Source organism: Petromyzon marinus, chromosome 26 (assembly GCF_048934315.1).
Source record: "Petromyzon marinus isolate PM22_M1 ecotype Great Lakes invasive population chromosome 26, UKy_Petmar_22M1.pri1.0, whole genome shotgun sequence".
In the NCBI taxonomy this organism is placed as follows: domain Eukaryota; kingdom Metazoa; phylum Chordata; class Hyperoartia; order Petromyzontiformes; family Petromyzontidae; genus Petromyzon; species Petromyzon marinus.
This window is the reverse complement of record NC_133692.1, coordinates 9,490,686-9,503,929: the sequence shown is the minus strand read 5'-3', so window position 1 is coordinate 9,503,929 and position 13,244 is coordinate 9,490,686. Positions and strand designations below refer to the sequence as shown.

General features: G+C 48.8%; 1 protein-coding gene across 1 annotated transcript; it reads left to right on the top strand.

The window, feature by feature from the left end:
- The first annotated feature begins 484 nt into the window (after positions 1-484).
- Positions 485-12,807, top strand: RSL1D1 (ribosomal L1 domain containing 1). Its single transcript, XM_032961259.2, has 9 exons — positions 485-621; positions 2,962-3,110; positions 3,934-4,072; positions 4,755-4,903; positions 5,521-5,622; positions 5,952-6,045; positions 6,612-6,743; positions 7,760-7,855; positions 8,914-12,807. Exons 1-9 carry the CDS (start codon positions 568-570, stop codon positions 10,540-10,542), a joined length of 2,544 nt encoding a protein of 847 aa, XP_032817150.2. The 5' UTR covers positions 485-567; the 3' UTR covers positions 10,543-12,807.
- The last annotated feature ends 437 nt before the right edge of the window (positions 12,808-13,244 follow it).

Below are 13,244 nucleotides of genomic sequence, written 5' to 3'. Positions count from 1 at the left end.
AGCTAGGGGTGTACAACTCCTCTAGAGCATCGAAAGGACTAATCGATTAAAGCAATTCGATTGCTCACAATGCGCGCAAGCAATCGCGTGTTAGAGAAACGAACGTTTGTAATTAGTTGTAATTAGTTAGTGGAGGCGTTATACCATAGATCACAGTGTATTAAAAAAAGTGTAATTGACGAATTTTTTGGGTCAATTTGAAAAAAAATGCAATGATTCGTTCTCAAATCGAATCGTTTTTTTATTACAAAATCGAATCTCTGAATCGTTACCGGGCCCACCGCAAACCTTGGGCAATGACGTCACCGACGTTTAAATTTACATGGCGCGTGTCGTAAAAAAAAACAACCACACGCGACCTTCAACCGTAAATCGTGACGGGCGCCTGCGCACGGCGGTGCACGGAAGTGACGTCACTCTCGCAAAACCGAACGCGCCGTGTGAAAAAAAATTCCGTGACGTCACTGCCGTAAAATAACTGACCCCCCTTTTTACGTCGGCGTCGTAAAAGTTCTCTCGCCGCAAAGCGTGAGGAAGCGATCAACCACGTGGAAGCAGCGAGTAGAGATGGCGACCGAGAAGGAGCACGTGTGCCGGACTCCGGGGCTGAACAAGTGCCAGGTTTGTGATGATGATGATGGTGGTGGTGATGATGGCGGAGGACGAGATGCCTCCTGGCTCGCTCGCTCGCAGCTGAGAGCTGAGGCGGGACGAGCGGGGTGCGTGGTGGGTGGGGATGCGATGGACGACACGTGGAGGCCGCGCTGGGTTTAGGCTCTGCGATGGTTGTTGGCCGGGCCCCCTCGCGTCAGCGTGGGTCCCGTGAAACGCGTCGCCTTTAACGCCCTTCGTTAACCATCACCGTTAACAGTCAGTTGGCGGCCGTGATCAATCCGCTGCCGGATGAAGGCCTGCACAAGCGGTCGCCATTCCTAACTGTGTTGCGATGGGGCAAGCATGGCCTAAACCCGGCGCCGATTGTCGTGGCCTAAACCCTGCGCCGATTGTCGTGGCCTAAACCCAGCGCCGATTACTGTGGCCTAAACCCAGCGCCGATTACCGTGGCCGCTTGCGAAAGCCAGACTTGAGCTGCATGTGGCGAGAAAAGCCATCGACAGAAAAATAATGTAGGCCGGAATAGATTTTGTCTTAACGGCACAAACACGTGTACTGTACGGAATATAATGCACACAGGCTGGGTACATTAAACCAAGCCCACGCTTCTGAGTTCAACATAGCCATTAACTCGCGACTTAGGTTTATAAAATGTATATGTTTGACGGTCATGTTCTGGCGTTATCCATTCTACGACTTATCAGATGTACGGCCACTTTTTTACCCACTGCTGGATGAGGGGAGGGCATCGATCTCGTAAACAGTATCGTACATGCGTACGATACTGTATTTGAGATCTTTACAAACGATTTGTTTTCATTCCCAAAGGAGGCCTAGAGTACAAAGACGTACAATGCAACGCGTAATCCGTGCAGCAAACCTAACATAGCCATTAAACACGTGGGCTGCGTTCAACGTAGCTGTTTATTTATTCTTTATTAGTTTTCTTGCTGCAGTTATAATTTAGTTGCGTCTGAAAGTGGCTCGTTCGCCATTACTAACATGCCATGGTCTCAGATCGATGCTTCAAATTTCACAATTGAATACCGTTCTGTAATCTTAGAATTACTTGAGTGGTAGCCTCCGGTTTTATTTTCGATGAACGGTAAAACTTTTTCTTGAGTCTTGGTAACTTGTTGCACGAAATAATATAAACTGGCTTGCAGTAACCGTTTGGCTAACAGCTGTTTTTTTATCAAATTACCACCTCACCAAAGTTGATTATATATTTTTTTTTACATTGAAAAAAATATTACCCAGTGTTACATTATTGAATGAAGCCAAATCTGTTGCACGAAGCCAAATCGTGTAAAAAAAATTGGGATTTTTGGGGAAATTATTAAAATATAATTTGTGTATATATTTTCGATCTTTCACAATAACTTAATCTATGACTTTAACCCTTGAGTTAGCACGATTTCGAAAGGTAAGTTTGTTTTATTTTTATTTAAAGCTTTCGTGACTGCAAGGATTCATCTTCTTTGGTTCTTTCGGTAACGTCACGTAGAATGAGAATAAAATAATAAATTGATAAAATAACACAATAAAATTCTCACGACGTTTCGGCCACAACACAAGCGGCCTTCATCAGGTGAAGGGACGAGACTGTCTGGAGGGACAGCGCTGGAGCGAACCGTTCTCATTCTACGTGACTTTACCGAAAGAACCAAAGAAGAAGTTTGTTTTAGCCTGGAGAGTGGTTGGCTGGGTAACTACCTTGTGGAACAGGTGTTACAGAATGTGGTGCTACATTGTGGGCAGCAGAGAGTAGTGCAGCAAAATCCAATGTCACATCTGTACAACCCTACCTTCGACCCACACTAAGCAGTGCGATATGAAAGTATAGTGTCCTAATAATCCCCAATGCCCCGCACTGCATGTTGGAAGCCCTGATCCAGCAGTGGATTGACACGAAGGGATGTGAATGTACAATGCATGATCATGCACAGGAGTTGAGTTAGTTTGAGGCATCACGTGACTAAAATAGATAATGCCCTTCATCCCCAGCTGGGGATAAGAGCACAGCCTATGATGATGATTATGTATGCATGTTGAACTTCTTTCGCACCGTACATAGCCAATCGCGCGACTCGGAGGAGTGAGGGGAGGACCACAAATTTAACCCAAAAATTTATAAAGAAATTAGTTTTCAATCTAAATGTAAAGTTGCATAGCTCCAGTGGCTTCCTAATATGGGAAGAGCGTTCCAGACGGCCGTAGAAGCGCATCCGAAAGCGTGCAATGCGGTGACCGTCTTTGTTCGATGGCCAGCCAAAAGGCGCTGCTGCGTGGATGGTAGCGTGGTGGTGGTGGTGACGCCGGTTGCCTTGTGTCCCCTGGCTGCAGGTGAGCTTGGCCATCAAGGCTCTGATCGAGCATCAAAACAAAAGGCCGGTGAAATCGGAGAAGAAACAGCCGCTCTTCGAAGTGGCCAGCAGAGTCCAGCTGATGGTGACGGTGTGGCGCATCCCACCCAAGGACTGCGTCATCAAGATGTACGTGATGCCGCTACCCGCCACCCTCTTCAACGCAAAGCACAGGCCCTGTCTGTCACCAGGCATCTGGCACACCACATTCAATATATATACATAACAAAAACAGTAACAGACAATATGCTCCTTTCCATATTTGTCTTCACGTGTATGTAAAATAAATATCTGGCTCGTGGACTGTTGTGAGTTTAGTGCCCTCCTCACCAAAGTGCCCCACCCGGCTGTGAAAATAGACACGTCTACAGTGAGGGAAAAAAGTATTTGATCCCCTGCTGATTTTGTACGTTTGCCCACTGACAAAGAAATAATCAGTCTATAATTTTAATGGTATGTTTATTTGAACAGTGAGAGACAGAATGACAACAACAAAATCCAGAAAAACGCATGTCAAAAATGTTATCAATTGGGTCGAGGCTCAAAAGAAAGCCGTCCCTTGGTGTGAACCAATCAGTTTCAAGGACAATGCATATATTATCATAGTATGTTTTTGTTTGCATTTTGACTGCAGGTATTGTGGTTAATGCAGACGTGAATCCTCGTAAAAAAGGTTTCAGTCTTGTTGCCAGAAAAAAGGGGAAAACCCTATTATTACATTTTGGTACTGGCAAAGGAGGTCTTAATGATGTGTATGTGTACATGTCTAGGTGATAACTCTAAGGTGAATTATCCCAATAAAGATGAACACCATCCCTCAGCAACTCTCCAGAGTGCTGGGATCATAGTCATGCTCCACCACCACACCCACCTGCGCAATGAAACCTACCTCGGCAGGTCTCACTGTGACCTGAATGTGATTTGCACGATCGCGTCTCTCTCTCTCCCGTAGAGGGCTGCCGCACTCGGTGCGCTGCGACGATGTGGAAGTGTGCCTGTTCACCAAGGACGAGCCGAAGATGAGCCCCGAGCAGACGTGCAGCCACTACACCAAGCTGCTGCAGAAGAGCGACATCAAATCCGTCACTCGGGTGCGTACTGCTCTCATTCTCCCGGCGACGTCTGCAGCTGATGCGCACTGTGAGCCCGGTAACTTGATTTGGATTCCCCACCACGGCTAACATCAGTGGCGAGTGATATCTGAACCGGTCCTGCCCCCGCCGCCAACTATGTGAACCCGCACTGACCGGCATGGTGAAGCGTGGTCAAGCAACCCCTTTGCTTGACAACACAAGATGAGACCTTCAGCAGTGGATGGACAAAGGGGGATGTACATTATACACCCGGTCCTCGAATAAAGTTTGACTTTCGTCAATCTTTCAAAACACCATTATTGTACTTTATATATGATTGACAGTTGATTAAATATGACATTTGTATTCGTACCTATAAAAAGCTGCATATCGGACCCTTGGTCAGGAACATAACCCCCTATTATGTCATTGTTTCTCTTGGGAAATTCGGTCTCGACTTGCGTGGTCTCGACTTGCTGCGCATTCCCTCGGAAACATCACCTCATGTAGGTCCGAGGACCACCTGTGTACAATACATGGCATGAACAGAAGTAAGATGAGGAAATTGGTAAACAATTGTAATGCGACGGAGATAATGACAAAACAACCGTCATGAGTGGCCACTACTGACACCTCGTGACCTTAACTGTGATGATCGTCTCGCCCCCACCAACCTCGGCACCCCGCTCGTCACGCGCAGGTGATTCCCTACCAGACGCTCAAGAAGGAGTACAAGCCGTACGAGGCGAAGCTGAAGCTCCTCCGCAGCTACGACCTCTTCCTCGCAGACTCCCGCATCCGTCGCCTGCTGCCCTCGCACCTGGGCCGACACTTCTACGCGGCCAAGAAGTGAGCGCTCGATTGCGGTGCACCGTCGTGCGGCAGCGTGCTTGGCATGTTCTCGCCGATTAATCCACATCGGTTGCTTTGCTGGCGATTCATGCGTTCGGTGTTTGCGTGCGAGAATTGGTGATCCACCAAACCCTCGCCTCCATAGTGCTGGATTACAAGCGTGGGGGTGGGGGGGGGGATAGTGAAACGGTTAGCGCGCCAAGTTCGATTTCCGCTCACGGCCACACGGCCAACACCACTGACGATTATCTGAACTTGTCCTGGGCCTCGCCTAGGTCGACTCGGCCTCAAATGAGTACCTGGTGCGGTGTGTAAACATCGCCACTGGGGAGACAAAGGCGGTCGAGGGTGGTGTATGCGACTCACCCCCCTCGTGTGCCATGCCGGTCTTCATAGGTGCTCGCTAACAGCACTTGCCCCAACAGTCTGTTATGGCTTTGGGGGGGGGGGGGGGTGAGGCGGAGGAGAGAGGTGGAATCGTGAAATACATTTTGATCTCGTAACGATCCATCAACCCCTGCCAGGACATCACCGGACTACGGGCGTATTTCCCCGCGCCCGGCTCGCTAATCGGTTGTTGTGTGCGCGTGTGCCTTGTCTGCATCGGTATCAAGGGCCCCCCTTTCGGTGAATTTGCTGCACAAGAATCTGGACAGAGAGTTGGGCAGGTTCATCTCGGGAACAGCCCTGCATGTCTCCAACAAGGGAAACTGCAAGTACGTGTTCTTGTGTTTGTCTTTGTGTGCTTCGGCGTGTGCGCGATGGCACCGGCGGTGCAGTAGTTTGCACACTGCGATGATGAATGGCGATGACCATAATTGTGGTGGATTATGACGATTGGTGAAGATTGTATGTGTATGTATGTTGAACTTCTTTTGCACTGTGCTTGGCCAGCCGTGCTAATTGGAGGCGCGACAAGATTGACGACAATGTTTATGACCGCGATGGACGACGATAATTGTGGTGGTGATTTTGATTCACGATGATGATGTTGTTGATGACGGATGTTGATGCATATTGTTGGTGATGTTTTTGTGTCTCTCAGTACGGTGTTGGTGGGCAACACGACCATGGAGTTGAACAATATCGTGGAAAACATCATGACTGTTGCCTCCACGATGGCCAAAAAGTGTCCAGGGGTGAGTCCTTTTGTTCCCACAGACCATGATGCACCCGGGCAAGAGATGGGGAGGGGGGGGGCAGCCATCAGCAATAGTTTCCGTGCCGATTTCCTATTGTTTCTCAGTAATTTCGTTCCCAATTGTAACCTGATCAAACGACCGTCGTTCCATGAGAATCAAAGAATCCATTAGGGAATCTCATAGGGCGCTGCAGCCCTTGGTGATCGAGAACGACCAACAGAAGCGGATATTACAGAGCTACCGCTGAGGTCCCTCTTTCAAATGACCTCGGGTCCACACACAGTATAGGGATAAGTACGTTACCACTCCCTTGGCATACTCCCGTGAATTCGATTCCCGTTCACGGCCGACTACAGTGACCTTTATTTGAACCGTTCCTGAGGCTCCCCTAGGTCGACTCGGCCTCAAATGAGTACCTGGTGCGGTGTGTAAACATCACCACTGGGAAGACAAAGGCTTTCCCGGCCTTCATATAGGTACTCGTGAATAGCACTTGCCCCAACAGTCTGTTTAGGCTCTATGGGTGATCTTTTGTCTGCGTGTGCACATGCGACACCCTCCAGGGATGGGGCAACGTGAAGGTCCTGCACGTGAAGACACAGGCATCTGTGGCCCTCCCGGTGTACACGGCAAGCCTCGACGCCATTGCCACCGTGCTCAACCGCAAGGACCTCTTCAAGTCTACCGCTGACGAGGCAATTGCTGGCAGGGTGTCAGGGTTATTTAGAGTGTTTTGCTGCTATAAATTTCAACATGATTTGCCACTTTGTTGAGCTGTCATTTGTGGTCAGGTCTCTTCTGAAAAATAAGTGAATTTGGTCAATGGACTTTCTTTGATTTGTTTTACATTTCCCATGCTTTGCACTCCTATCGTGTTTTTATATTGTTGTTGTCACATTCTGACGCCGTGCCCGTACTGGAAATCTGTGAAAAGAGCTTCATAGCTCATCAGATCCCTCCAGTATAAATTCTGATTCCGACGTAGCTTACAGGAGCTACGATCGCCAGGGTCCTCGACTTGCTAGTTCGCGTCCCAGTCGACGGATGATACAATTCTATCAGAATATTATGGTTGGGGGGGCGGAGGGGAACTGGTTCCTTCCTTGATAATGAGGAATTACCACTGCTGACTCAGATGTGAGAACCACCCCACACTTGTTTGAAGTTGAAAAAGTTAAAAGATCTGTGGTTTGAGAGTTTATTTGACCCCCCTAGTAGCCATGATGTGTATATTTTGACGATGTTTCACAATTTGATGCTACTCCGTCGATCCTTTATGATAACATCACTTGCGATTGCAATTTGACATTAGCATTATAGTCGAGCTATATCTGTTTCATGTCTCTGTAGCTTCGTTTTAGGATTCTAGAATTCGCTCGGCGATCAATCTGGAGGTAATCTTCCCGAGCTGAAATCCGTTCTGCGCTCGCCTCTTTTTTTCGTTTGTTTTCAATGCTGAACTTAATTTTTGCTTCCATCAGTTTGGTAATGAATGAGCCTATCCTCGTCGCTTGAGTTATCACCACCTGGTTTAACAAAAGCGACCTGATTTTGACACAAAGCCTAAGAAAACGTGTTTTAACTGGTGCCGCCGGGGTGCTAGTCTCACACTTGTCAGCACTGCAGCGAGCGGCCGGCGTGCGGGTCGATGCGAACCGCCGGCGTGAACACCGCGTTAACGGAGCACCCCGCCGCCCGGCTTCGATTGCAGGAGAAGCCGAACGGGGAAAGGAAGAAGAAGAAGAAGAAGCGCGAGGAGCTCGCGTCTCCCGGTGATGGTTCACCGGCCAAGAAGGCCAAACTGCAGGTGCGCGGTAGTAACCTTGCTGCGACTTCCTCTCCGGTTTGGAACTGCGGTGGTGGCGAAGTGGCTAGCGGTGCTGCTCTCTACACCCGCGTGTACACCCGGGTTTGATTCCCGGCCACAGCTAACACGGGTGGCGATTAGATATCTGAATCGGTCCCTATGCCCTCCTTTTAACGCGACTATCATTCCTGCCAAAGTCTGGTCCATTCAACCCCCCACGAACGAAGCAGCTGTGGGAGGCCCTCCTGTATAGCGGTTGGGCGTGACCAAGGGATGTACGTGCTCGAACACTACATTTGTGCATGGTACCCTCTGCTCTCTAAAAGGGCCTTTGAAAACATGGAAAAGTTGTCGAGTCAAATGAGTTCATGCTAAAATAAGGATTGGGGCAGTGCTCACTTCCATTGGTGGTCTTAAGAAAGTGGTGGAAATTTCTCTGGCCACAAACATTCCCCTGTTCAGCATCTCAAGATCGGAATCACAAGAGTAATAATGGTGTTTTCATATATAGCGTCATTAACTAATATTTATCGAGGAAAGCAAACACTTAAGTCCCAAGACTTTTTGAGGAGGATCCTTCCAAGTTTTTTAGCAGTAAATGGCGATGATTGCTATGTATAATCCCAATTTAAGAATGTGTAGTTAATTGTTTTTTTATTGCCAAATTTTGACCATGACTCCAGCACGCAATGGCCTACTTTAGCAAATTACGTAATATTAATGAAGCCGATAGCGCCGTACTATTTTGTTGCGGTTTAAACACCTGCAGTAATAGCCAGGGCGGCAGCTGGAATTCGAACCTCGAACCAACAAGCGGCAAATTGGCCACCGCTGGGCCATTGCAGGGTTTGCAGGCCTCGGCATGGTCAGCAGGGGGCAGTACAGTAAAATACATGTCTTGTACTTCGTGATAACTTTCCTTGCTCCCTGCTCCCACTTGCAGTGACGCATGATCAAATAACCTGCATGACCCACACAGGCGTGGGTGGTGGGGGGGTGGGGGGGAGACCTTTAGCAGTGAATTGACCCAGATATCTCTTGTGGTGTTTGTGCTGCAGGCCGAGGGAGAGCTCCCCACGACAGACGCTTCCGACGACACTGCGGGCGTCAAGGCTTCAACAAAGTCGTCGGCCAAGAAGAAGAAACGAGATGAGGCCAAGGAGTCTAGCGTTTGCGTAGAGGAGGAGGAGGAGGTTTCAGCTGTGGAGGAAGATGAGGTGGCGGTGGCGGCGGCAAAGACCCCCGAGGAGACTCCGTCTAAGAAGGCGAAACGCAACCGCAGGAAGACTAAAAATTGTACTCCTACTCCGGCGGGGCCAGCTGCTCATGTGAAAGAAGATGACGCAGAGGTGAAGATGGACGTGGAAGAAGAAGCGGCCGTTGTCAGCTTCTTGTCGGAGATTCGGAAGAACACTCCGCTCAAGACTCCCACCAAGAAGAAGACACAGAAGGAAGAGCAGACCCCATCTTCCGGGCAAGGCGCCAGCGGCGCGAAGAGGGAGAAAGAGGAAAAGAAAGTCCCTGCCATCGTGGTGGAAGGATGCGCGTTTCCTGCCGCACCACTCTGTGGCCTTCCTGAGAAGGTTTTGGTGAAGACACCGAAACGAAAAGGCGTCAAGACTCCCCAAAAGTCAACTGCTGACACGAAACAGGAGGCAGAGAAAGAGGACGTTGTGACAGCTTGCGATGTCCCTGCATCTCCTGTAATTAGCGTCTTATCCGAAACGCCCGGGAAGTCCACCGTGAAGACACCGGCTAAAACGCCAAAACAGAAGAGAGCGAAGACCCCTTCAAAGCCGGCGTCTGATGACGACGTTAAAAATGAAGAGAAGATTCCAGAATCAATCGACGCTGATGCAATTCCCGTCATGGCCCCCTTGTCTGAAACGCCGGCGACCAAGCCTGTGAAGACTCCAGCTAAAACGCCCAAACGAAAACAACCAAATACCCCCTCAATGCCCACTGGTGCCAAAGGGAGCAATGGTTTCGAGGAGGAGGTTTCTGCAGCTCGTGCGGACCACGGTGAGTTTCCACTTGTCATCGAGTTGTCTGACACCGAAGAAGCTACGTCCACAAAGACACCGAATAAAACGCCGAAACAAAAGAGACCAAAGACCCCTTCCAAGCCGGATGCTGCGAGAGATGACGACAAGAAGAAAGTTGTTGATGCGGACCTTTGTCAAGCTCGAATTATAATCGAGTTGTCCGACACTGAAGAAACGGCATCGAAGACACGGGCTGAAACGGCAAAAGTCAGCCGTGCCAAGACCCCCGCAAAGCGATCCGTTGCCGCGCTACCCGCTGCTCTTTCCTCGTCGACGGAAATTAAGGTGGGAGAGGAGAGCGTGAGCATGGCGCCCCACACGGGTCAGGCAGTGGAGTCTGGGAACGGCAGGGAGGAGGGCCGGAATGCTGGGGGTAGCGGCCCCGCACAGGAGGAGGACGATGTCGTGATGGAACTCCCGGCTCGCACGCCGCGCCGGAAGGCGGCTCTCGCCGCTAACGAGGCCATCATCGTCCTGAACGAGAAGAAACGGGGCGGGGGAAGGAGGACGAGGGCCAGCGACGCGTCGGCATCCGAGACGGGGAGCGAGTGCGGCAGCGACGTGGGCTCCGGCCTGGAGGATTGCGTGGCCGTGGGGGAATGGGCGGCTCGACGCGGGGAGGGTGGCCGGCGCAGGCGATAGTGCCGAGAGAGCAGCCCTGGAGTTAGGGGGCGTGGATCCTTGCCACGGCCCGGGTCGGCAAGAGTCAGCCAGCAGTGGTTCAGGAGGCACCAGGTTGTTGTTTTTTATTAAGTGTACCAAGGCTCATGTAGATGACGGCTGTGTTTGAGTTGTTATCGACTGATGTAGTAAAAAGTGTCATTAACCGGTCCCCCTGGCCCTGCTTGGCCCTAAGCCAGATGCACATGTGAGGCCAACATAGCATGGTTTGGTTCTGGCTCGACGTGGCAAATAGCCAGTGGAAAACTACCCGTACAGTAAGGGCCCCCCGCGCTGGACTGGCTCGGATCTGCCAGTGCGAAGTTGTTGGTATTGGGTGTCTCCGTAAACCAATTCTCGCACTTGGCTGTAAATGGTTAGAAACTCGTCAGACAGAAAAGTGAGTGAAGGCTAGAAACACATCCGAGTAAAAATTGTACATGCAAAAAGTAATTGCTGGACTGCAAAATGCACAATCGTGACCATAGGTTCATCGAATCGGTCCTCCCAGCATGCCTTTCATGCGATTTGGCATCACCATACCCTTTGTCTAATGGTTTCGACCACCAAGGTTGTGGCCATAAACCATATAAAATGGTTACCTTGTCGAATCTTGGACTAAAACAAGTCCATGTGAATTATACACATGGAATCCATTTGGAACTCTCTTGGTTGTCCATTACCCCTTGTCAGAATTCCCTTCATAAGTGACACATTTCCTCCACACGCGAGGGAGCACTGCATATTTAACCAAATAAAAAAACATCCGAATATTTTTTTTCCATGCAGTCATTGCCGACCACAATCGGACCATAAACCCGCTTAACTTCACAACCTACTTTAATCCCAAGCCTGCTGAACCCTGGATTCGAATTTGGCTGTGGAAGCTCAGTGCTTGAACCCCCTGAGCCATCTGACCATATCTTTGTTATTGTATCTACTGCTAACATGTAGTTCATCTCTAAGTTAAGATGTAGTGTCTCCCTGCTCAAATCAACATTTGGATATTGCCTTTCAGGGCCTTGAGCTATTCGTGGAAATTCCATGTTTACATGGGCAGAGCTACATTTATAATCCCTGCTGTGTTAACCGCAAGTGTTTAATATACCATCTTAATATTTGCAGATGCCAAGCGTTGAAGTTAAGGTTTTGGATCTGAGTAATGTTACCCTGAAAATTCGACACCTTGTTAACCAAATGTATTTTAAAGGGGTGAAAATGCAATTTCACTTTCAAATCACGAGGAACGTCAATAGATTATATCCAGCCTTTAATGTTAATGTATGGTGGTTCCAGAAACTTGGTCTTACAATTAAAAAACAAGAAGGGGAAAAAAACCCTGCAATTTTCGGTGAAGGTAAATTAAAACGCGGTGGTGTAGTTTAATTCAGATCCTTTAAATTGAGAAAAAAATAAAGGAACAATGACTTCAGGCTGGAAACAGATTTAGCAAGCAAGTGTGCAGTTTTGCATGTACCAACCCTCGGCCTTATCCACACCACTAGCTCAAAGGCACTGAATGTGTTGCCATTTTGTTCATACTACCAACTCAAGGAGTTGAGAAAATGTGGCAATCCCTACAAGCAGCAGTGAAACAGGCAACTAGACGAGTTTAATCCTCAGGACTCCTCAGGAGTCATTGGTGTTCGCTGATGCCACTAGTTGAGCCGTGCACAACTGAACAGCCCTTCAGAGCCCCGAGGATCACATTGACCTGCCCTTAACCATCCAGCATGCATCTTTTTTCAGTCGTGCGAAACTCAATTTGTGCAGTAAAACATCTGCATATTCGCATTCATTCAATTCAAATGCAACGTGTAATTAGTCTTTTTTTTTTAAGTGTAAAATGCCCCGTACGTGTGTCGCTTGTCGGGAGTGCTAGTTGCATGCCAGCTATCTAACACTTTAGAAGTGATGAGGTTTGTGTAGCACGCAGAGATCCCTGGCGGGACTACGAGTTTCCATAAAGCCGTACAGCAAGTAGGCTAGAGGCCTACCAACCTGTACATTTTCTTAAGCGTTTTATTCTTGAGTACGTGGGTTTATTTCTGAGCGTTTCGATTTCCGCCCACTGCATATGCATCGATACCTTGAGGAAAACAGCAAAACAGGACACTCGAGACCCATTAAGGTGTCCTTGAGGATATTACTGTTTTCAGAAAAAGATCATAGTTTTGTATTGCTTATGTAAACTTTTGATTTGTAAATCATTACGAACAAGAACTAATAAAACTCACATTGGTATTACATTTGTCAACCTGCTTTGTTGAAATGGTGGACATTCTACATTCCTTTGCCAGGGCTAAGTTTATGCTCGGGACATGATTTGTTGACTGTTTCACAAAGCGACAAGTACCAAACGGTGGTGGATTGTCAACCCCTCTCTGGGACTTTAACCTTCACATTTCCAATTGTGGTGCACACCTGTGACCTAGCACTTTTTGGGAAGCAATGGTTGGTGGCTCAGACGAAGATTTGAAGCAATTGGTGGGACCCCGGGGTCCCATCACTGCCCCGGGGTGGGAAAAACCGCGTAGCGACACGAGTCTTGTTGCCTTACCGACAACAACACAACTAGTGTCAATCGATTGGCCTCGTCGAGAGCTACACGGGGCACTAAGTTTCGTAAAAAGTTGAAAAATTACATAAACACGTTAAATTAACCGCGTGGGCGGGCGGGCTCG